This window comes from Barbus barbus (genome assembly GCF_936440315.1).
Source record: "Barbus barbus genome assembly, chromosome: 49".
NCBI classification, from domain to species: domain Eukaryota; kingdom Metazoa; phylum Chordata; class Actinopteri; order Cypriniformes; family Cyprinidae; genus Barbus; species Barbus barbus.
The window spans coordinates 4,764,546-4,789,831 of NC_136727.1; the positions used below are offsets into that span (position 1 = coordinate 4,764,546).

Genomic DNA, 25,286 nt, shown 5'->3' on the forward strand with positions numbered 1-25,286 from the left:
TATTCATAGTTCCCCCTAATATGCACATATCATAAGACTTTCATAAGTATGAGAAAGATTGGTAAATGCCAGATTGGGAGCAAATTCCATGACTCGATGGCAGTGAAAGTTTGGGAATGAAGCCTTCGAGTCAGTATGAAAAACATTCCATTATTTGCTTGGACCATTGTGCTGTAATGGCTGCCAATTTGGCCAGTTAAATGGAACAAATTTACCCCACTTTTTCCAGAACTTTCTGCATGCACAATCTTTGGGTTTGATTGGTTTGCAATTTGCAAATAGTTGTTTTGGTCTCTTTTTGGAACTGCATTTTTTTTCTTTGCTTTAACTGCTGTCTGACATAGTTGTTATAAAAGATAAAAGCAAACCAGTCACAAGTTTTTAGAAAAAAAAGTGTATTTGAACAACTAAAGTGAATATTACATGTTGATTTCATACAATGTTTTACTGTACAGTCTATTCATGTTTAATTCACACATAGGTAATAATTACAAATTTAGCATATAAATAATATTCAAAATATTATAGTAAAAGTCTGCTGGGAAAGATCAGTGACTTGGAACTTGGAATGAGTTCCTCGCCCTCTATTTAACTTAGCAGGCATCTTAATTTCAGCCAAAGAAAGACATTTTAACAGTACTAGAAAGTGTCAGAAATTCACAGAGTTCTGAGGAATACTAGAAGCTTGACTGCAGTTTTTCATGATCTCACATTTTACTAAGCAGTAGCCTCCAGTAGTTATTTACAATGGCTATAAAGTTATTCTTTCAAAGACTTGGAGTTTAGGTTCATCTACAGAGTCAATATCAAAAGGAAATCTAAGTGTTTGGGCAGCTGTTACATAATTAGATATATAATACAGATTCTCATGGTATTATTAACTTTTTGCATAATTATCTGTGCTCAGGCACCAGGAGATTGAATTATTTTTGCTTTTTGGTTTTAGCCATCATCATTGGCTATCCAAGGACTTCTCACTGCGGAGTACCTTTGGTTCGGTTTTCATTAGTATGGCCCAATTGGCAGAGACTGCAGGCATATGAAACTGGTGGGGTACTGGCCGAGGATGATGGGATTTCCATCCATACGGATCTCGTTCATGTTGGGGCGGATGTAGTATGTGTCGTTACTTTTGCAGAAGGTGTCCACGGTCACGCTTGAAATGTTATTGTTCTGAAAACACAACAGTAGAGAGGTTTAGAGTTCTTTCAAGACGTTGTGGGTTTTGTGTGGTGTTAGAAATCAAAACAACTTCCTAACCTGAAGGTGAAGTGTGCGAACAGACTCTGGAATCAGAGGAACGGCCTCCAGTTCATTGTGAGCAAGATACAGATGTGCCAATTTGCTTAATTTCTGGAAGTGAAGAAGATCAGAATTCTAAGTTGGAATATTGAGAGCCAAAGGGTATAGGCAAATAAGGCTGTTTTTGTCTTGCTTAATTCAACTTTATTAAAGTTAAGGTTTTTAAAAAGTCACTTCAGAACGTCAAAAAAAGTAGCAAGCCCAAAAACAAAAGGTTGTGGGTTGGCTAGTAGTGTTTTCAAACAGGTAGTGTAATTTGTGGCTCTTTACCTTGAAAGCATTTGACTTGATTCCTTTGGTTCTCAGTTTGTTGTGATTAGCATTGAAGGAGACTAATTTCGCCGGTAGAATTGGTAACTTGACCAGCTGATTTTCAGCTAGCGAGAGCTCCTCTAACATGGTAAGCTTAGCAAACGCACTGTCTTCAATCTCAGAAATGATGTTTCCAGTGAAGTCGATTCTCTTCAGAGTCACTACAGTAAATGAATGGAAATGGACAGAAGAGCATTAAATTCATTATGTGAAGGTTAAGCAACGTATGTTGAACACTTGGACAATTTGGCTCAGAAATTACACAATTTGTGTGTGTGTGCATATCCTTTATATATTCAACAAATTATCAAATACATTTTGGCAGTAGAGGACTGTATGTCTGTTTGTTAGTTATGGTGGTGTTCTGTTCATTTTGGTTAATAAGATATTATAGTGTTTTGAAAGCCTTTGATGCATGAGGCCCCTGAAAGCGCATACTTCTTCCTCTTGCTAACTTTGTTGTACCCATGATGCACTGCTGCAGTGCAAACAGAGTAGTTTACCACGTTTTTGTCAACATGCATGTTTTGAAGGATGCTGTGGTTCAATGTGATCAATGTTTTTATGCAACGGAACAACTCACAATCTTAATCTCATGCGATCACTTTGTGGTTTGTATATCATGTCCCTTAACATTTGGAAATCTTTTGGGTGAAATGGATTCTGGGTTGTTTCTGAAAAGAAGCAGCTGTTTGCCTCCTGCTCTCCTTTGGGGTAATCCCTTATCCTGTCCACAAGAATTGTATTTATTCCCTCAACAGAAAAGGGCGGTCAACGAGAATGCTAGAGCAAGTCAAGTCAGGAAGATCTCACCAATATCTCCGAAATCTTTGGCTGTTATCTTTTTTATCTTGTTGTACCGAGCGTAGAGGTAGTTTGTCTCCTTTGGCAGAGCAGGCACAGATGTCATATCTGGGTCGACCTCCTCGCAGTAGACAGATCCAGTTAGACACACACACAGCAGACAAGTTGGAAGGTCTGGAACATGTACAAGATTTTATTCAAAACAGGCAAGTTAATGAAACTATAGGTGGATAGGCAAACACACATTGCTTCTTTTCTTTGCCACTTCCCACTCCCATAGACATAACTCATGAACAAATAAAGGCTCTTGTGAGCAACATGTGGTTTTTAAAAAGAGCCCATCACTCATTCCTAATAGACAGTTAACCAGGCGTCAGTTGTTTACCTGAAGGGTCTCCTACTGGTGGCATTGTGCCAGAGTCATCGGGGGTGTCGGCAGGCAGAAGGGCGTTGCTGTCATCCGTCGCTCTCTGTAAAATGCCTTCATTAGTTGGTACATTTGGTTTTTTGACAAGAATGCCACATTCAGGTTAAACATCTTGTATTTATGCATTAATTTTGCATTAATATCAAACAAAAAGTTCGCTCAAAGATACATTTTCTGTTGTAATGTTGTTTCAAGCCTATGAAAGCCTGTTTCTGCCGCTGAATAAAAAAAAAAAGGTAATTGTGGCTTTCTATATTTCTAACTGCAAATTTATATCTCGCAATTCTGAATCTTTTTCTCAGAATTGCAACTCCGCGAAAAAAGTCAGAATTGTGAGATATAAACTCGCTATTATGAGAAAATATCAGTCTTTTTCCCTCTCAGAATTGGACTTCATAACTCGCAATATCTCACAATTCTGAGAAAAAGTCTGTATTGCAAGAAAAAAGTCAGAATTGTGAGATAGTCACAATTACCTTTTTTTTTTTTTTTTATTCAGTATGCAAACCTATATATGGAAGCCTGCTCCGCCACAAAATAAAAGAGATAATTCTGACATTTTCTCACAATGTCATGGTTATATCTTGCAGTACAGACTTTTTCCTCACAATTCTGATGACTTTTCTCAAAATTGTGAGACATAAACTTGCAATTGTGACTTTAAAGTCCATTTCAGAGGGAAACAAAAGACAATTTTCTTACTATTGCGAGTTTATATCTCACAAGCATAGCGAGATATAAAAAAAAAATTGGAATTGTGTTCTAAATTTAGAGTTTATATCACGCAATTAAAAAAAGTGTCACGGAAAGTCAGAATTGTGAGATACAACGTTACAATTAACTTTTTTTTTTTTTTATTCAGTAGCGGGAACAAGCTTCCATATCTGTATGACTTTCTTCTCTAGACCACAAAAGGAGGAATTGGATGGAGAAAGTCCTGTGTATTCAGATACAATAAAGGATAACTGAAGTTGTCAAGGTTCATAAAAACAGTGACTAGTGAGCTTTTTGAAAGTCTATTGAAGCCATTTTGAGAGCTTTACATGACATTTATCTTATTCTCTGACAATATTCCCCTCCGGTGAACTGTTTACCATTGCATCTGAATCACTGAGTAGCATTCAGAAACATGGCTGTTGTTTTTGAATTTGTGATTTGAATTTGTATCTTTTCATCACGGAAAGCTCTTGTATTGCATCAGAAGATGTGAAATAAATCACATGAGTTGTAAGGGAAATATTTATGACCCTTTTTAGGCATATTTGCGTTTCTTTTAAAGATTGGAAGCTTTAATCTCTGTTTGTTATCGATGTATGGAAAACATCTTTTGTGTTTCATGGATGAAAGAAAGTCATAACATGAGGGTTTGTAATAACACAAGGGTGATAAAATGATGACAACTTATTTTTCTGAGTAAACTACTCCTTTTACATCCTGTTCATGAATAACTGTTATCTCTTTTGGCTTGTTGGGACGAGCATCTGTTTGGACCTGTGTGTCTTCGGGCATCTGTTAAATCACCCAGACAGTGTCTGACCCCATGAGTTAGCGTAAAGCTGTGGGTGGGAGAATTTGAGCCTGAGGGAACTCCTCCAGAACAGATTGCTGACTAATCAGAGAGCTTCCACACAGTGCCGGACAGCTGTTGAGTTTTGTTTATTTGAACAAAACTGTACAGTTTCAAAATCGTCAGAGTATAGAAGTAATCTTGCTTAATGGTGGAAATGTAACATATGTAGACCAGTAAATGTGGGGTATTATTTAGTTAAACTAAAGCAAAAACATTTAAAAGTAACGTAGCTTACTGGAAATGTGTATAAACATAGTTTTGAATCATTGGTTACATTGTACAAGATTAATTGAAATAATATATATATTTCTTAAATCGGTTGCAATGCTGTAGTGTAAAAATCTTAGTACTAAATATTTAGTGACGTTTTAATTGGTTAATTTTTATATTATATATTATGTTAATATATATATATATATATATATATGTGTGTGTGTGTGTATTTATGTATATGTACAGTACACATGCAAAAACACATTTTATGTTTATGTTTACAAATATATAATATTTATTTAGGGCATTTTGTTATATTTTATTTACTTTTGATTTTTTAATTATAATGGATATAATTTTTGGTAAATATAAATTTGACATATTGCATTAGATTTAATGTCATATATGGTTTAGTTAAATGTTGAAATGGGAACAAGTTCAATTAAGATAAATACAAATTGAATCAAATTAACCCAAACTTGGTAAAAAAAAAAAGCTGATATAAATTGGACAAGCAGTAGACAAAAACAAACCCATTTCTAAATAATCGGTTCTGTCAGCCCTTGTGTAAAATAACAATTAATCATGGAATAAAAATACAAAATTTACCTTATTCCTCTGTGCCCTTACATCGATTTCCTCAGTAAGTGCTACATCCTGCAGTCTGTGATGCCTGTGAGTGTGATAGTGTGCACCAGATGTTGAGAGCACCCATGATGCAAATATGAGCATTCGCAGCCTCGTCCCCATTGTATCTAAAGACTCCGTGATGTGTTCTGCCACGTTAAAGAGCAGAAGCGCAGTGCAGGCAGTGGCTGGCTATTTTCTTGGTGCCTGTGAGTAAAATGTGATCTGTCAAATGAGAATTTTAAGCCCCACCACAGGCTGCCAGAGGAGATCCTTAAGTGGGAGTTTATGGAACAGACCTTAACCCTTCGCATTCCCATCTGAGCTGATCAGACCACTGTTTTGCCTGCAGGGTTTGGCCATGTTTGTGGTCCACTGGGAAAAAAAACAGTTCGTAAAATAGAGCAGAAGGCAATGAAAAGTATTGTTAGTTTGAGGCATATTTGGCTTTTCTTTCATTCTGTGCTTTTCTAATAAATTTTTAAACTACTCAGAGAAGCAAGAAAAGCAATGAGACAGTGGGAGGATAATGGTAACAGAAATGTGACAGGACATTAGGATAGATCAGGTCCAGATTCTTTGATTATAGTTGTCCATCTTTCAATAGCCATTCTATATTGTTCATTTTAATTTTGGCTTCATGTTGGATCCAGCTTTGATAACATTTTACAGTGCATTCACTAGAAAAAAAGAGTACTTTAATTAGTTTTTGCAGGAATCTACAACAAGATAATGGGTGGACAGTGGTAATTGGGATAGATAGTGGGACATTAGGATAAATTAGGTCCAAATTTAACAAATTCTTTAATTATAGTTATCCATCTCTACGTATCTCAACTATGATTAAACATTTTCAGTTTGTTTGTATGATTTACAAGTTTGCCTAGATACATTTCATTAAAACCAAATACAATGCATTACAAAAGTACAAGAGAGCTCCTCTATAAAACAGACACTTAAAGATTAAAGTGAAGAAAAACATGTTTAATTGGAAACATGTGAGTGATTTAGTCTCCTTTTTGCACCTTAAGACAAGACGAAAGGCACCTCGGCCCCTCTCGAAATAAACTTGTAAGAGATGGAAATAGTGTATGAATAACATTACAGGTGTGTTAACAATTATGCCAACCTGTAAAAAGTTACTGTACTAGGAAAAGGGCCAGATACTTAGAAATGTTTTTACACTGCTGATCCTCTGTGGTTCATTTCTCTGTCAGGGTGGTTTCTTCACCACATGACTTGATTTGGAGGATTCCAAATATTTAAACATAAGTCCTGTACACTACAAACCTGGTGTGTAAGAAGGTGCAAAAATACTTATTTTCTTTTTACTTATTACTCACCCTCATGTTGTTCCAAACCCGTAAGACCTTCACTCATCTTCAGAAGATATTTTTGATAAAATCAGAGAGCTTTCTGACCCTCCATAGACAGCAATGCAACTGACACATTCAAGGCCCAAAAAGGTTGTAAGGACATTGTTAAAAATAATCCTTGTGACATCAGTGGTTCAACCATTATTTTATGAGGCTACGAGAATACTTGCTGTGCACGAAAAAAAATAAAAAAATTTCAACAATTGTCGGATTTCATCAAAAATATCTTAATTTGTGTTCCGTAGATGAACGAAGGTCTTACACCATGTCCTAATCACACGCACTGCGACGCCGCGACACGTGATAATAGGTATCTTCTTCATGTTTTTGTCCTAACCCGCCACGATGGCGTCACCCAAAATGTCTATTTTAGAAACGGTTTATATTTCTGAAACGTCACGGCTGGAGCAGCAACATACAAACTATGACAATGATAATCTCAGGTATTATGTGCTTTATTCAGTGTTAAAAGTGTCTAATGTGAGTTTGAATATAATGTTGCATCACATTTATAGCCATAATGAAAGTAACAACATAGTTTGCCTCAGATCTTGAAAATAAATTGAAGCAAACACGTATGTTAAAACTGCGTACTCCATAACAAAGATGGTATCAGTCACTCAGAATGTACATTTAATGATGTTAAAAAGGTTTAATATTTATTAGAATATAAACTAGAGCTGTCAATCGATTAAAAAATTAATCGCGTTAATCACAGTCATGGACTGTGATTAATCACGATTAACCGCAAATTTAAAATACTAGGATTTACCTGTAAATGTGTTGAAAAAGAAATGCATGACAAACTATCTTAAGGAAACTGAACCTTTCACACCTCCGCCAGGTACGAGACATTCTTTTATCATTATTATTTTATCAGCCTTTATACTGGTAATAAAATGTTTACCAAGCTACATCGCTTCAATCCCAGTATACATTTACCCAACTATTATCAAAAGTATTTCTAAATAAATACAACAAAACATTTTCTTGCGACCTTACATGAAGTATTATGATAAAATGCATTTTGAAGAAGAATTGGACCTGTTCTGCAGCTGCATTAGAGCTAACATTAGCATCATACTACATGAGACAATTTATGAGATTAATAGTACACTTTTACTCAAAACTTACTTTAAACCACCATCGAGTGTTTGTCATAACTTCCTTTTGCGATCACATGTGGAATTTGGTAATTTACTGTTGTTAAAATATGCTATTTATAGCCTTTTTTATCGCTGTACAAATTAGCATTTGAGATGTACACATTCATTATTGTTATGAATATATCCAAATCTCAAGAAAATCACATACAAACCATATCCTATCGTAATCGTGTGTTTATTATCTTATATAATCTATAGTGGCTGTTGTCATGTTTATTTCTGATGTGATGTTACAACTGCCTAAAATTATCTATTTTCATTTTTATTTGTCTATATACGCTTTGGGCGGCCACGGTACATTATAAAAGTAGCTCAAAACACCGCAACCCAAGGCTCTGTAATTTTTCCCGCAACTGCATTTTAAAAATAGACCAATTGTGTGGGAAAACCGCAACACTGGTTCGCTGATAACCTTACGCGCTGCAATGACGACAAGAAGTTGGGGTCAAACCTTATCAAACACTTGCAAAAAAACATATCCATTTTGTTGCGAGTGTTATCCATTTTGTTACCATCATCCAGAGAAAGCCCGCCCACAGACACTTTTAATTGGCTCTGATATTTGATAGATTCTGTCGCATCTGGTGTGGACAGCCAAATTGTTTGTCACTGGAGTCTTGTTGTGTCGCGTGTAGTTAGGACACAGCATTACAGGTTTGGAACGACATTACAGGTTGTTCAACAAGATGTTTATTTCATTAAACTAATGGGCTGTCATTATATTTGCATGCAGTATCATTGTTATATTGTTTATTTTTCTTTTTACTTTGTTGGATCCTTATACTTTTCCAGCTTCAGTAGCATTTTACAGTATTGTCACCAGAAAAAAAGAGTTGCTTTGTTATTTATTACATTTGCAGGAATTCACATGCATTGCAATGCAGTGTATTAGTGTAGATATAAGCTTTATATTGTATTTATGAGAGAAAAGTGACGCTGTGCAAAACAAAGCAAACTTTAAATCAGAACTTTCCATACACAAGTTTTGCCCACATTTTATGCTGATATACAGTAGATGCATAACCAACAGGGTTTTTCCTGGGTCAAAAAAGGTCTTTGGTGGTGGCTGACAGCCGTCCACACACACAGTAAAAAAAGTACCCTCCCCACCTGATCTGCGAACCCAATACTGACCACAACTAAAATAAATGCAAAGAAACAGTTTGTGATTTTTAATTATATTCAGTCATAAAAGAAAAAACAGCCACTGTCAGGGAATATAATAAAACTGGCTTTCATATTTTTGTAAGATAGGATCCTTCTTTGCTAGACCTCACAGTTATAATTACAATTATATCAATATTGAAAAAGCATGTAAAAGTTGCTTTAAAAAGTTTGTATTTAACTAGTAGTCTAATTTTCTACCATACATCTGAATAAAATCAGCAGCTGGCTAACAAATTGCTTTGTGGCTGGTTTCACCTCACTCAGTCTAAAGTAAATTTTAACTACAAATAAGGCTATACTGTGGATTATTAAGGCCAAATATTTTATTATTATTAAGGTTAAATCTTTTTTCTTTTATTGAAAGATTGTTTTATGTTAGTTGCATGTGCGGAACGCTTGTCAGAGAAGATAAAGATACTTTTTAAAACATTTTTTTTTTTTTTTAGCACAATTCACAACACCGGTAATTCAGTTTAAAAAATAAAAACAAAATAAATCTCAGAATGTGCCGCATGAAACATGGAATCAGTCTTCTGACCTTTTACTATCATGTCAGTTGATTTTGAGAGGGAGAGGAGAGACAATTAGGGCTTGTTTACACCTGGTCACTTTATGCGTTTTGTCGGATCGGATATCCATCTGATTTGTTACTTTTGGCCACATGAAAAACGGATATAAATCTTGAATTAGGCCTACCGTCAAAGAAATCAACAGTGCGCTGCATTTTATTCATCATCAGCCAATTAGAAGATCGAAGATCGCAACAGGAGCAGTGGAAAGATAAGTTACTATACTTTCAGTTTCATTCGCGGCAGTTTGTGTGTCGGCTTGCTGGCTGTATCCGTGGCCATGCGTGTAGCATTAACGCTGTCATATCTGACATATAGCCTATAACACGCTCTCATTTGTTTTTTAACATTTTGGGAGGAGTAAAATGTACTTATGTGGTTTCAACAAGCAGATGCATTTACACTTGACCAGTTTCATCTGGAATGCGTCTCAGACATAAGTGGTTTGAGCGGTCGGATTTCAATCCATCTCGAAAGCGTTTCGAATTCAGAGGACTGGTCTTTTCACAATCAGATAGCTGTCCAACCAGAGAAAACGCATGAAGTGACCAGGTGTAAACAGGCCCAGAAAGAGGGTCGCGGGCAAGGGCTCTCTGCTCTCTCTCCCTCAGTTAACATGCATGCTATCACAAGTGCAGCAGTCATTTACATCACTCATAAATCACATGAACTGATCAAATACGGCTTTAGCGGGACAAAAATTTGTTCTGGTGGCCGCCAAAAAATTTTCAATGTAGGAAAAACCCTGACCATGCAAGCAGAAAATCAAATAGAATGTTCAAACAGCATTGAACTGAATGTTTACTGATATATGTATTTTCAATAATATTTCAATATTATAAATCCTCCTTTATTCTTTGAATAATGAATAGTTTGGTGTGTTGAACTAGTACGCATCTCAAAAATCTATCTGCCTTGTTGCCTTTGGTTGTTCGGGTTTTTCATGTTTTTTGGTTTCAGAGTTCTCTTCATCATCTTTCCTTTGGTTTCCGTAAAATATCATTATCAGCCTTGGGAAACATCTGTAAGCATAGTAGTCCACTGGTCCTCTCAGTTTATTGTTGTCGAGACGTATATAGGTCAGCATGTTAGGATTGCCAAGATCCAGTGATGGACACATCAGAGAGATATTCAGATCTGCAAAGAGACATATCTCGTTATTTGAGTAAATTAAGGATGTGGTTAACATTTCTTGAAGATACCTTTAGATTTTATTTGGCAGCATTTGTATCTTTAAGTTCAATCCTACCTTTAAAGTCATTGTGGTTTAGATAAAGATGTTCCAAGGTCCTGGGAACAAAAAACGGTTTGGAGAGCTGGTTATGGCCCAAATGGAGCTCCATCATTTTGGACAGGTTAAAGGCTCTGTATGCAACGGATTTGAGTTTATTGTGCGGCATGCGAAGGGACAAAAGATTAGGAGTCTTCTTAAAGTAGCCCTCCGGTATGGAAGTGATTGAGTTGTTTTCCAGCGCTATCTGCTGGATCGATTCTGGAAGGTCTGCTGGCATTGACTTGAGCTTATTGTTGCACATGTTGATTTGCATGAGGCTCTTCATGCCAGATAGGATCTTTCCTTTAATACCTGCATCTGTTAGTCTGTTGCTGCACAAATCCAGCACTGTAAGTTTCGTAAGCTCGCGCGTGGTGTCAGCTGGTATCTTTGAAATTTTATTAAAGCCCAGATGAAGCCTCTTAAGGGTTTTTGGCAGAGGAGAAGGAATGTCTTCCAGATTATTATGCTCAAGGTGTAACTGAATGAGTTCCTTGAGTACACTAAAGACATCTTTATCCACCTTAGATGATTGGATCTTGTTGTAGCTGAGGTTGATTTCCCTCAGGGACGTGGCGTTAATGAAAGGCTTTGAAGTTATCTCTTCGATGTCATTATGCTGGATGTACAAGTGGCGGATGTGTCTAGGGATGTTGGGAATCACCTTGAGGTTTCGGTGGTTGCAATACATGGCAATAGGATAGGACGAGGGGCAGAAACACTCGCTGGCACATTCGTACGAATACATTAGTAGGGCATCGTAATCAGGTTGTTGAGGGACAGAAAGTTGAGGAACTTCAGGCGAAGAGTTATCTGTGTCATAATCCGAATAGTCAACTTCATAGTCTTGAGAAAGTACCAGAACTCCAGAAAGCAAAAGCAGAGACGGTATTGTCAAGATGTGTGATGGCGTCATGGTTTAGTTGGTATTTCCCTTTAACCTGTTTGGAACAGACACAAAAATTAATTGTATTTTGATAATTAGAACAAGGTTATTATGAATGCTAATGCTAAACTTTGTTTGCAAATATGCATTTTAGTGGTCGACCGATATTGTGTTTTTTTTTTTTTACCATCGATATCTTGGAAAGCAGGGTGGCCGATATAAAGCCGATATTACTGTATTTATTTTAATTACTATTTAAGATATTTGAAATCATTTGAAAATGGATTAAAAAATTAATTAGATGACAAAGTATTTTTCACAAATAAATAAATATTTAATTTAAATGTAATTAAAAAGGTAGTAAACATTGTAACCAACAGAGCACTCTGGGAAGTTTTCTGGGAAGTATTCTGGAAAGTTTGTGTGTACTTGGAATTATATTTTTTCAAATAAAGTCAAGGTAACACTCATTTTACATACAGCACACAGTGAAAATGACATGAATATGACAGTGGGCAAATGCATAAAGCGCAGCATAATTTGACATCACGAATTTAAGGTTTAAAGCATTCAATTCACACGCAGAGAACACGCGATCATGCACACTTGCACACTTCACAAGATCTCTCAACTGGAATGTGAATGTGAGCACCATAGACATAGTAAATAGTATTTATTATTTCTATGGTGAGCACTGTGTGCTCAGGCACTACTGTTATTAGTGTCAAAATAAAAGTGTCGTATGCATTGGCTAAACAGAAAAACTTATCGGCCGATGCCGATATTTAAAAAATGCCAAATATCGGCCGATATATCGGCTTACCACTAATGCATTTAGATAACATTGATTTAACTGATTGAAATAATCAATATAATAGTAATATCTTCAAAATTATATTACAATACTCTTTAATGGGGACTGGGTTTCACCAAAAAAAGAAATAGAAATGTGAATAGAAGATTTCAAGACTTCAACCAGAAGTTTCTATTCACTTTTTTTGCACTGCTTAAGCGGTTTGGTACTCTTACAGAAGACTAAACACCTCTAATTGCACATACTTTGGGAAATATGACATTTTTCTGTAAATGTTGATATTTGTTTAGCGTTCTCTTCTGTTGTAATGTCTGGGATCAATCATCTCAGCAGGGTTTTTACTGAAGGTGAAACCTCAGTGGTTGACTAAGCTAGTATTAATAGCCATTTGTTTATTTTATTTTTTTACTTCTAAACAAAAACAACCATTTTGGAGAGGCAAACACACCCTTGCAATATGAAAGAACTCTGTCTTCTTGGATTATTATTTTCATTTGATGTAATATTCTCCTACACTTAAAAAAAATTAGTTTGGTCATAGTTATAATATGAGCTGGCAAAGCAGCTAGAAAAGTGATCCAAAAAATACAGCGAGTTAAATTTTTTAAATCTAATTTAACAACTGTAACTGCTCAGTATGACAGAGTTCCTCTCTGTAGTAATTTTCTTGTCTTCTGCAGAACTTTGACGTGCTGGCTATGATTTTAACGTTTCTCCATTAAATAATGTGAAGTTCGTTTTCATTAATCAATCAAAGTAATCACTTTCATAGCTGGAAACGACATCTGGAGGAGTGTTTACATTTTTAATTGGCCTTTTGAATGTGAGAAATAAAAGATTTGTTTAGTTAAGCACATTTTTTAAATTCTGAAATGAACTGTTTCTTCTTATACTAAGTTTTAGGTATAAATGAATTGAATTTAGCATATAGGTTGCTAAAATTGAAGAGAAATTAATATAGTTTTATTTATAGTCATGCTTAAAGCAATTCATTTTGCAGACATGAATTTGAATGATATAAAATCTCACACAAATCAGTATAAAAGTAACTCCCCTGATTTTATTAGTGTACGTATCTTTAAAATCATGATGTCATACCTGTGGGGTCGTTATTCTCTCAGCGGGTGGCCGAGTAAAATTGTGAACACCGAGTGCCCGAGATGAAACCCAGCAGCAGGGGACCCCTTCGGCTTGAACGATGTTGCCTAAAGCGGGGAAATGTTTTTCTCCTGGGACGAGCGTGAACGATTACTCTGTGGTTTCCCCCGCAGCAGCATCAGGCGTTTGGGGAGAGATTGAGATCTGCCTCTTTTACCGTGGAAATGATTCTGGAAGCGTTTGGTTGCATGACCTCAGTAAAGCCTCGTGGTCTCATCTGATTCTTCTTTCCCCTTCATACTTCTGGAAGGAATGGCCTAGTATCCAGTCCACGTTATTGCATGTGGACAGTAAAAATTTAACCCGCAAAATTAAGGCCAGACTTATAACAGGTGTCGCACTATTGCAGCTGATGTTAAAGTATAACATTAACTCTCTCTGTCTCTATATAATAAATATTATACGCTATAAGGTATGTATATAGTAAATGAAAACCAGAACTAGTCAGTGTTCTTCAAATTATTTATTAAGTGAGAAGGAAGACAGCAGTCAGCAAAATTGGCCTGAAACACATTGGCGATAATTAAGTGGGTTCAATTTAATTGGTTTAGACATATCTAGCTCACTTTATGGAGGCCTTCTGCAACATGACTACTTTTTCCAGTGCTTATACTGTATCGGAGTTAAACCACAGACGGTCTCTCATGACCCGTTTACAGAGTGGCATTTTTTGTTTTTCAGAGTTGGCTAGACAGACCCCTCAGCACTCATTCTGTCAGCTGGAAGATTTGTTTTTGCTGCTGCCCACATGGCAGACGGTGAGAAGTCTCTGCAGCATGAGCGCTACTGCGGGTTGACAAAAAAAAGAACCGTCAGAATTGCCATCCCAAGATGTTCTTTTGGGCCATTTTTGTGAGGAAGGGGGTGAAAACTGAGTGAAATAAAAGCTTTATTGTGTTGGCAAGCCATATTTTTCAGTCTTTGATAAACTTCAGCCTGGCTTATTGGTTGTAAATATGTGACTTTAAAATAACATCCAGGCTTGGAAAAGATGTGCAATTGCGTGGAATCTACACAAGCATGGGCAACTCTCTTTAGAAATGTGCAAATATTAGAACGACTATTGCTTCTGGGAAATTTAATTTAATTGTCATACTTGTGCTTTCATGACTAGGAATTGCAAATACATGTTTTACTGCAGTGCTTCAATACCTATTGATCTTAATGATGTATGTTTGTTAATTTTATAGTGATTCTAATTAGTTATTCAAAGTTATTGATTATATTAAGTTGATTATTAGTATTCAGAGTTAGCTTATACAGTTGAAGCATTGAAGGAAGTTCGATGGGGTAAATATGGGATATTTTCCCAGTTAAATAAGTGTCTCAAACTTGACAGACGCAAAGTAGTCTTGGTGTAAACACCATTTGTCATAGTTGTACCTGCATGCAAGTACCATAAGTTATATTTTATGGACCATTTGAAACTTTAAAAACCCTGAATCCACAAATGTGTGTCTGAACAAAACAGTGTTTTAGAGAATTTATGGGAAATGTTCCGGAGGAGGGAAGTCGTCTGGTGGTCCTCTTGAAATGGGCTGATAAAAACAAGCTGGGTGGTTGTTTTCTGTCTTAGTTCAAAGGTATTTACTTTGAAGGGAAATTGAATGGGGGAAAAAAAACATGAGGTGTGTTTAACAAAGATCTAAACTAGACCTAGATTCGGTTCTTCATAGTTATGTGCTCAAAATTTACACGTTTGCAAAAGTTCATCCTCATGTACTGTTTGAAACCCCAAGACCAATAACTAGCTAAAAAAAAATCTTTTTACATTGAAGAATAAGTTTGATTAATCTGAGGGATCAAACTGTAATAATATCTGATAAAATCAGATATGTAATAATGATTGATTCATTACAGAAGTGGAAACTGTGCAGAATTGTTCACATCTGAGGGTTTACACTAATTGTGATATATTGGTGTCTGTGTTTCCGAGTCCCTCAGGTGTTTTCTGGGGCTCAGAGATCCTAAATGATCCAAACCTGTTGTTGAGTTTTTTTGGAGACGCCGGTATGCAAGACGTGGCAGCAGCAGATCAGGCCAACCTGAAGATTTGTTCCATATGTTTCCTGAGCAGAGCCTCTCTCTCTCTCTAGCCTCCACCCCTCTATGTTGTTTTTTCCCCACTTCTTAACCCGTTCAGACCCAAATTAAATTCCAGAGACACAAAACAACACATTTTTTTTATTAAATAATACAAATTATGTAATATGACTCTATTTACACTACTATTTATTACTCATTTGTGTTTGTAGCATTTGTACCTTTTTATGTTGTTGTACCAGTAGGTGGCAGCAAGTAACTGTCTTTATGAGTGAATCATTAAATATGTTTATGTACCGTTACATTTGTAGGGCCCTATGATTTCCGCAATGCAAAAAACACAGGCGAAATCATGGAATCCAGTCATAAAAATTGAATTTACTGTATAACGTGGAATGTCAATGAATATGCCAAATTTTGGATGGATACATGAAAAGTTGGTCAGTACACTTAAATCAAAACACAATATGGACTAGCATCTGAATATTAAGCCGCAAATATACTATTTAAATATAAATCCTACATCTTCTGTGTCTCTGTGTGAATGAATACTGCAGACGCGCGCTTTCATTTACTACACACATACTGAAGCGCGCATGATGCTCGCTGTGTTTTCAGCCATTGCCACCTCAATATATGAGTACATGAACACAATCTCTAGAACTGCTCTGAGAGTCCCTTCTTGAGCATTGTACCATTTCTTTTGAGAAAAACTATCATCGATATGGCATAGTAGACGCTTGCACGGAAGCGATCTGTCGCCCGTATACGTCACTCATTGTTTAAACTGCTTCCGCGCATTTGTCTACTATGCCAGAGCACGTTGACGCGTCACGAGCCAGCTGTTGTGACCGCGCTCAGGACAAAAGAGGTAAAAAATTATATAAGTACTGTTCAGTTTCTTGCACAGACCGATTGTTTCATGTCTTAAGACCAGTGTTGTGCAAGTTACTTCCAAACTGTAATACATTACATATTACTTGTTACTGTTATTTAAAAGTAATTCCTTACGTTACAATATTACTGTCTCAGAATTGTAATTACTTTATACTTGTAAGTTTGTAGTTACTTTCACCAAAATATCTACAGAAGTAGAACTTAACATTCTAAAGTGACTAAATGTACTAGAGCCCTGCCCTAACGGCAAAGTGTTTATATTTTGTTCCGGCTTTTTATTAAGTTCATTTAGAAAAAAAAACCGTTTGGAGCATTTTTTGTTCATTAAATACGTTTTTCTTTCTTAAAGTAACGACCAAGAGACCGGCAGGCTGATCATAGATTATGTTTGATCAATTTAGCCTTCTCAAATCATCATGACTTGCCTAAAATAAAATCTATAGATATACTAAAACAGTTCAAGCATATAACAATGTTTAAACGTTAAACCTAGATAAATGTGCGCTGCATCAGTAGTTTGTGCGGAGAGTGGAAGCTAAAGGCACCAGCGCAATCAATTGCAATTTTTTTTCAATGGAAACAACTTGCGCCATAATTTTTGCTCATAAAGGTAAGAGTAATACATCATTTGTAACTGTAAAGGGTCTACTTTTATTTGTGTGCACTCACAATATCAACAAAACGTTGAGCTTTTATCTTGAACAGGAGCGCTTCACAAAAATGAAACGAAAGTCAGCGAATACATGCCTCACATACATGATAAATATGTCTATAGAAAGCTTTAAATTACTACTTGACAAAATAAATAAAACGAAAACAAAAACTATTTAATATAATTGTTATCCGTGAAGATGCACTTCTCTCTAAAGGCGTGTCTAACGAAATGGCGGCGAATCCTTATTATTTCCCCCCGGACACATTCATGGTAATTACTTTTGCTGGGGCTTTTGCTTTATTGCGTGTATTTGAAGGCAGAACTCTTCATCTGTGCTGACGGCTCGCTGCTGCTGCGGGACACTAAACACCGTCGAGCCGCTCTTGACAGTCGCGGCAGGGACTCATGTTGTTTCCACCAGCGCAGCAATTTTTTTTCATCAATAATTGATGGATGTCTAAAATATAAAGATAAGGAGAAGCCTAAAACAGGCCCGAGGACCGGCCCGCGTCTGAAATATGACGTGAATATTGGCCCGAAGCCCGGCCCTAGGGACGTAAAAAAGTCCCTACTTTAAATTAAATTAAAAAACATGAATATGTACCGAGTAAAATATTACTGAAAATGTATTAGTAATGCCTTACAGTACTGCGTTACATCAAAAAGTAATACGTTACTGTAATGCATTACTTTTGTAACGCGTTACTCCCAACACTGCTTAAGACCTCAGTGGATCGTCACGAATCGCAGGGTTTAATTTGGTTTTGTCTGTGTATGTTTTTTTTACTCTCAAAGCCATGGGTCCCATTGACTGCCATTATATGACTGACAGACTGCAACAGTTTGAGTTAAAAATCTTCGTTTGTGTTCTAGTGAAGAAACAAAGTCACCTACGTCTTGGATGCCCTGGGGGTAAGCAGATAAACATCAATTTTTATTTTTTGGGTGAACTATCCCTTTAATGTAATGATACTACTACTAATAAAATTATTATTAAAAATTGTTTTGTAAGGAATATTTACTAGAAAAATATAAATACACAACAGTTTTTCTCTTTAAAAAATAAATTAAATAATTAAATAATATTTTTTATATATAATCAATTAATTAGAGATTTATTTGATTATGAAAATTTTATGAAACCATTAAAATGGAATCTAGAAAATTAATGGAAACACAATTTGGTAAAAAAAAAAAAAGTAATAAAACTGAATTTGAGAAAAAAAATTAATGAGAAAGAGTTTAATGATTTCGATTAATTAGACATGCTTTTTGATTTAATTAATTTTAATTGAACCATTAAAACTGAGTGGAATCCCGAAAATGGAAAACAGAAAAAAACTGAATTTGGAAAAATGTTTTAAAAATTTGGGAAAAAATAACATGGATTTCATAGGGCCCTACAGTTGAGCCACAGCGGATTTTTGTATAGTTGAGCCGTAGTCTAAATGCAAAATTAAATATTTAATACGATCTGATTGTATACGTTGCATTCGCTGTGCACACTCTTTGTTTTTTAGAGCGAGTGCACAATACAAAGTCCAGTTTGTAGTCTGATTAAAATGTATACATGATGGATAAAGTTGAGGTACAATTACATTATGCAGGACTGGTTCGATTTCTGTAGCATTAAAGAGTTTCCAGGTTGCCATGCTTCATTCAATTGTATACCTTTGTATACCTGTATAGTTATATAACATAATGATTTAACTTGATTTCAACAAGACATCTCTATTGCCTGCCTATATTAAACCCAATATCCTTCCATGGAGTCACTATTTTTCTGGTTTTATTGAATTATATAGTTGCTGCAGTGTTTTTTTTTCCCCCCAATCCATACACAAGTCTCCATCTGCTGGTATTTTGTCTTATTGCTGGACAGATGTACACATTTTGAGGCCAACCAGATGTACTGTTTTATTTTTTCTTTATTTTTCTAAAGAAACATGAATATCTGAATTGGAAACAAATAACACAGCACAGATGGCTAAGAAAACACTTGCTGCAAGTACAGTTTTGCAAATGTCAGGGACATTGTGTAAACTGTAACCAACCCGGATACAGATCAGTTTTTCAGAATTTCTGAGATCCGACAAGAAATCTGCCCAATATTTCAGAGAAAACACTGGCAATGAATAAAAAGTTATATAATGAAAATATAGCATGCAATATTAGATTTGTTGTTATCACTAAAACTGTTAATAAGCACCAATGAATAATGCCCCTTCTCTAAAATACAAGAAGTAGAACAATAAACAAACTGGCCTTGTACATTTTATTTATTTTTCTTAGATTCTAGACAGTCGTTCCTTTTTAAGCAATTAAGAAAACCTTCAATACATGGGGACAAATTTATTTAGCACCTGATCTGAAAAAATGCAATTAAAACGGTTCTTCGGTCATCGAAAAGATTTCAATGTAAACATTAATAGTGAAAGCCTATGTAACTATTGCACACAGTGTAGTTGATTCTGTCTTTACTGGAATTCAAAGTCTTCGAAATCCTCACCAAATTCAAGTAACGAGTCTGTAGCCACTGCGCATGCTCTTGGATTTTGGATAAATTACTTTCTGTACATCACCATGAGGACATGATCATTTATTACATTAGGATGAAGTTCATGACTAGTTATAATGCTGCCCTCCAGTGGCAAGATGGTGCACATCGGTACTGTTTCACTCACTTTCTGTGGTTACCCAGTTGCACCGAATTGTGGCTGGAAACGCACCGAAAAGTGGGTGGCTGAATCTCCCAGTATTTTACTGGGTTTGCATATAAACTGATCCTAGTGTAGAGGGATTTCTTAACCCGGGTTCTCGAAGGGCAAAAGTCATTTACGCCAACGTAACTGATGCTGTTGGCATGTAAGTACACCACCTAAAGAGGAAGTGAAGTTGATTAAATCTCCATGCGTGTCATGTGTACTCCATGTTCCAATTGTGTGCATATTTGTGTTTTACCTGCAGATATTTCAGGTTGTTCATGCCTGGAGGAACTTTCTTCAGTTTATTGTTATCCAAATGAATTTCTCTGACTTTGGGAATGGCAGTGAGGCTTCCGTTCTCCACGTACTTGATTTGATTGAAGTCAAGCCACAGCCTGTAGAAGACACCGGTCTTTAAGTTGTGTTCTCTTTTTGTCCACAAGGTGGAGTTTGTTTACCTTACCTTTGTAGACTTTTTAATCTCAAAAAATCCTCTGACTCTACTTTAGCAATCTTGTTATAATCCAAGTGAAGTTCAGTGAGGGAAGATGGCAGATCTGTGGGATTTAGAGGAACAAACAGCTCCATTATGAGACTTGTGTGTAGAAACTGTTTTTACTCTGAAACGGCGGGTTACATAAAGGCGGGTTACATAAATTTGTAAGCACTTTTAAAGACTTTTTTCAGATGCAAAAGTCGTGATTATATTTATATATTTTAATAAAACGTAAATACATACCTTTAGGGATAGCCGTAAGCCTCGCTTCAGCTATTCTCAAGTAGAGAGTCGCCATGTCGTCAAAAGCCCCTGGGTCAATCCCGCTGTTTGCAATTGGATTTGCACTCAGTTCTAGAGATGCAAGAAAAGGGAACCACTTGACATTTACATTGAAAAATGTGACTTATAAAGTCATGGATCACTCCGTGTTGGGCTTGTACGAGAACTCGTATTTTTAACTATAACACAATATTAACCCCTAATCTATTCATATATATTCTGTAAATGCAGATCATAATGTAGACACTTGAGGCCAGAGTGTTCTTTAACCGTAAGTCACCTGAGATCAGTTGATTCAAGTGAGCTTGTTCTTGTCAGACATAAATAGTGCATAAGAATTTATCTCATTATATAAGCAGTTTTAACGAGGTCACGATGGAGGGAATAGATCGGGAAATGAAGCAAGTCGTACATCGCAATGTGTTGAAGCATGTGCGCTAACTGTTTAGCATGACTCAGACCGTGTTTGTTTAAGGTCGTCACTTAGGAGACCTACCTAAAACATTTAGGTTTTGCATTCCTTTAAATGCTCCTTTTGGAAGTCGGCTGATCTTGTTGTCGTGCAGGCGCAGTGACTGAATGCTCGTGGGAAGGTTCTCGGGCATTTGTGTCAGCAGGTTGTATGACAGGTGGAGAATCTTCAGTTTGTTCATGTTGCGAAAAGCCTTTGGGTGAATTTTTGATATCTGGTTACTGAGCAGAAACAGGGCCTGCAGATACAGAAAGGGAATTTATAAAGGTATATAACCATTTATAACCACAAACGTTATATCTGCCATTTTCAAACAGAATTCCTCAATCAATCCATCAGTCAGAATTGTACATTTTTTATGACTTTGAACTTAAACGGTGATTTTGTGTGATCTACTGAATGTTGTTGCATATTAAAATAAAAGTTCAAGGTGGACATTTCTGTCTTTCTACCTGGCTAAGTTTTTGAGAAAGGTCTAGCTATTATTGCACATTAAACATCATTATTTGAAGTATTTTTTGTAGATGACATAACCATAACAATACAAATAATGTTTAGAATGTTGATAAAAAATGTTTTTGTGGTTGAACCATTGAAAATATTAGCAGAGAAGTAAAAATCTGAGCTCTTGGCCTGACCATTAAAAAAAAAAAAACATATATATATATATATATATATATATATATATATATATATATATATATATATATATATATATATATATATATATATATATATATAATTTTTTTTTTTATTTTTTTTTTTTTATTATTATTGGATAACTGGTTCTGAATATTCTGGAATTTCCTGGAAAATCTGAAAAGTTTTTTGTCTTGTTGTTTGCTAGATGTGGGCTCTTTCTGTTTTTTTATAATCTTGGTATTTTATTCCTTCTCTAGCTTTCTTGCTTAGCAAGAACATTTAACCATTTTACCACTAATCATGAGCAAATATTTACCACAAGTATGAAACAGTCCCCAGTAAATGCAAATATCAGTAACACTCAAATATGTGTCCAGAATTCCACATAATCCCGCTACCACTGCACGTCTCCAGATGTCCTTGTGTAAACCCAGTATAAAAACACACAACTCTTAAAATGCCCTAAAAGCATTTGATGAGGGTGTATACTGCTCACATAGAGATTATCCAAGCCTTTGAAATCATCTTCCTTGATTTCCGTGATGTCATTGTTTTGGAGCTCGACGAGCAACGTGTTTGCAGGAATGTCCTTTGGCACCTTGGTCAGACCTGTAAAGACAGAACGAAAGAAAATGAAGACCTATAAAGATAACTCTCATTGAGACTGATATAAAATGTTCAATCACTTCAATCAGGCTGTTCATCTTGAATGATTCATCTGAGATTTTAAACACTAGAAATTATTATTTAATGTAGTGATGTGCACAAAGATGCACAATTTTGTGGGTTGCCTGAGAGACTATCTGACAAATTAGTGTTAAGAAAACTCTATGTAATTATAATCCAGATGAGATGCGTTTCTTAGACATGTTCTTGCATTCAGCAAGACGGAGCACAATGGGACCTGACATGGAACTTAAAAAAAAAAAATGCTTTTTTTTATTATTATTATTTTTGTAATACTTGTGCCTCTTTCTTATGGAAGTTTGTTTTTGCCACTGGTAAATAAATTAAGGTAATTGCACATTTTAATCTTAATTTAACTTTAATTGTTAATTGTGGTAATTGTGACTTTTTATCTCACAGTTCTGACTTTTTCTTGCAACTGCGAGTTCTTTTTTTCTCAAAATTGCAAGTTCAGAATTTTTTATTAGTATTTTTTATTCACGGCCGAAACAAGCTTCCATACTTCCTTAACGCATCTTAAAACGTCTCTCTTAATGTGCATTGCCGCAAACTGTCTAACAGATAAAATACAGTATGCTGTTAGTCCATTAAATAAAAACGAAATTCTAAATCATAGCTATTTAATACAAGTCAGCCTCTGAAAATGACGAGTCAGACTCATACCGTCTTTTGTTCTTACCCTGATCTGAACACTGCAGAACTTTCTTTGAGCACCGACACCCTTCGGGACAGTCCGAAACAAAGTTATCATCATAATCGTCGTAATGGTGGTCGTCATCGTCGTCGTCATCATCGTCGTCGTCATCAAAATCACCCGCGTCTTGTTGCATGATGTCATGATGCTTGATGAAATTCATGACGTTGATAGATGTGTATGGTTTGGCGTGACATAACGTCAGCAGGGTGAGTAGTAAAAGTACCTTCATGGTGCAGCTTTAGTCATAAATGGTATCACCCTGCGAACATGAACACAAGCGCTTTGCCAAATTGTTCACATTTTGGCATGCAAATGTTACGTTGTTTCGTATGTTTCACAGAATGGAAAAAAAAAAAGTGAATTGGATCCCAAGGCTCCTGATTGGATTATTATTTAGCATCACAATGAAATGGGCCAATAGGAATTGATCACAGGTTAAAGAGTGTACTTATATTCTTACTGAATGACTTACATAGCACTTTACAATAACTATCACTAGTTGCGCAATATTTTGGGCATTATTTGATTGTTATTCAGTTTTTTTCTCTAGCTTCACAATGTTGAATCAGATTCAGTTCAGTAGCATTAATAATTATGAGGGAAAAATGTTAATGACTGCTGTAATTGTTTGCAAAAGAAGTTCAAATGAACCAGCTGCACTTGAACAATTGTTTATAGAGCAATCTTGTTTATGGACTCCTTAGTCGTCAACGAATGAGAAGGTGGCTCATAGTTATATATAGACATTTCTGACGCCATGCACATGACATTTAATGGCAAATCTAACTCATCATTTGATATGGTGATATTTGATATTACATTTTAAAAACATTTTATTATTTAAAATAGAAAAGAAACGTAAGAATTCCCATTTAGTAATGAATAAAAAAACTTTTTACAGATAAATTCTTCATCATTTATGATGCTGAGTAGCCCAATAACATGCATCTTTCTCTAAACATGATCTAATATCATGATATATTTATCTGTGTATGTTTCACCGCAGCACTTTTAAATTAATTTGTACATCCCCGAATAGTATAATATGTTGTTTATACAAACATTTCTTTGAATGCCTATGTATATGAAATGGAGCTAGAAATCACTCTTCCATCATCTAGAATCAGATAAATACAATTTACCTGATTAATCTGTGTAATCCTGCTTCAAGTAAGCATCCAGGGGTGAGATCTGTATTGCCAGGATTTGTTGAGGCACAGGTCCTTAAATGCAGCGTGCACGAAAGCCCAAAAGGTGGAGATCACGCTCGTCAAAGCATGAGATCCTTGAATGAATGGGGAAGGAAAAGATGCTGCTGGATCAAGGAGCAGATTCGGAATAAGGGGTAGGAACTCTACGCAGCTCTGCTGGATGCTTAACTAGCACTGAACACTCATTGTTACCGGCCGTATGTTTCTCATCAGCACTTGAAACCTGGCCAATTTTGTACGCCTAAATTTTCGATGGCCAGTCTGGGATATTCTCACTCTTTACATTGCCAATGGGTGGTCTCCATTTGATCTGACTTTTGACGTATTGAAATATTTTAGCGTACATAATATTATGGGGCTATTTCTGGGTTTCTATTTTTAGATAAAACACTAAAACTTGTAATGTAATGGCTGGATTGTGATATAAAATGCCAGATAAAAATAGGTTTTTATTGTTAGTTTAGTGGGAAATATAAATAAAAACCATTAACTTAAATCGTTAGGCATTAAACATAATTCTGCTTTACTTGAGATGAATCCCATCTGATTATTTAGAATGATTGATTGATTCAAGAACTGCCAGAAAGAGCAATAATTCTCAATTGACATCATTCACTTTTTTAGGAAGGGAAATGCATGTTATCGTGACTAAATCATTCTTGAATCATTGTAACTGGTACAAGATCTTGTCATTCCCAAGTCATTGGGGGGACCTTTAATCTCAACCTAAATGTTGGATAATAGCTTTTCCAGACTTTACAGTGCTGTTTGCTTACAGCAGCACAAAACACGACCCCTCTCTATTCACGGGGCAGTACTGGTGGCGCCACATATG

General features: G+C 35.8%; 4 protein-coding genes across 4 annotated transcripts in view; 1 reads left to right on the plus strand and 3 right to left on the minus strand.

The window, feature by feature from the left end:
• LOC306867871 (centromere protein P-like) overlaps positions 1 to 25,286 on the plus strand; it is a 61,018-nt gene that overhangs the window by 12,051 nt on the left and 23,681 nt on the right. The window lies entirely within an intron of this gene.
• LOC306867868 (mimecan-like) lies at positions 5 to 5,671 on the minus strand. Its single transcript, XM_079413800.1, has 6 exons — positions 5,238 to 5,671; positions 2,804 to 2,888; positions 2,428 to 2,592; positions 1,573 to 1,775; positions 1,261 to 1,353; positions 5 to 1,173 (listed from the first exon to the last, which is right to left on the minus strand). The coding sequence occupies exons 1-6, from the start codon at positions 5,376 to 5,378 to the stop codon at positions 1,006 to 1,008; spliced, it is 855 nt and encodes a 284-aa protein (XP_079269926.1). The 5' UTR covers positions 5,379 to 5,671; the 3' UTR covers positions 5 to 1,005.
• Positions 10,432 to 11,722, minus strand: LOC306867206 (osteomodulin-like; the record flags this gene model as incomplete). The annotated part of the gene is made up of 2 exons (XM_079412797.1): positions 10,432 to 10,670; positions 10,783 to 11,722. The coding sequence occupies 2 exons, from the start codon at positions 11,720 to 11,722 to the stop codon at positions 10,432 to 10,434; spliced, it is 1,179 nt and encodes a 392-aa protein (XP_079268923.1).
• On the minus strand, positions 19,155 to 24,627 carry LOC306867853 (asporin-like). The gene is made up of 8 exons (XM_079413772.1): positions 24,383 to 24,627; positions 23,223 to 23,499; positions 22,353 to 22,465; positions 21,239 to 21,452; positions 20,704 to 20,814; positions 20,428 to 20,521; positions 20,221 to 20,359; positions 19,155 to 20,137 (listed from the first exon to the last, which is right to left on the minus strand). The coding sequence occupies exons 2-8, from the start codon at positions 23,467 to 23,469 to the stop codon at positions 19,940 to 19,942; spliced, it is 1,116 nt and encodes a 371-aa protein (XP_079269898.1). The 5' UTR covers positions 23,470 to 23,499; positions 24,383 to 24,627; the 3' UTR covers positions 19,155 to 19,939.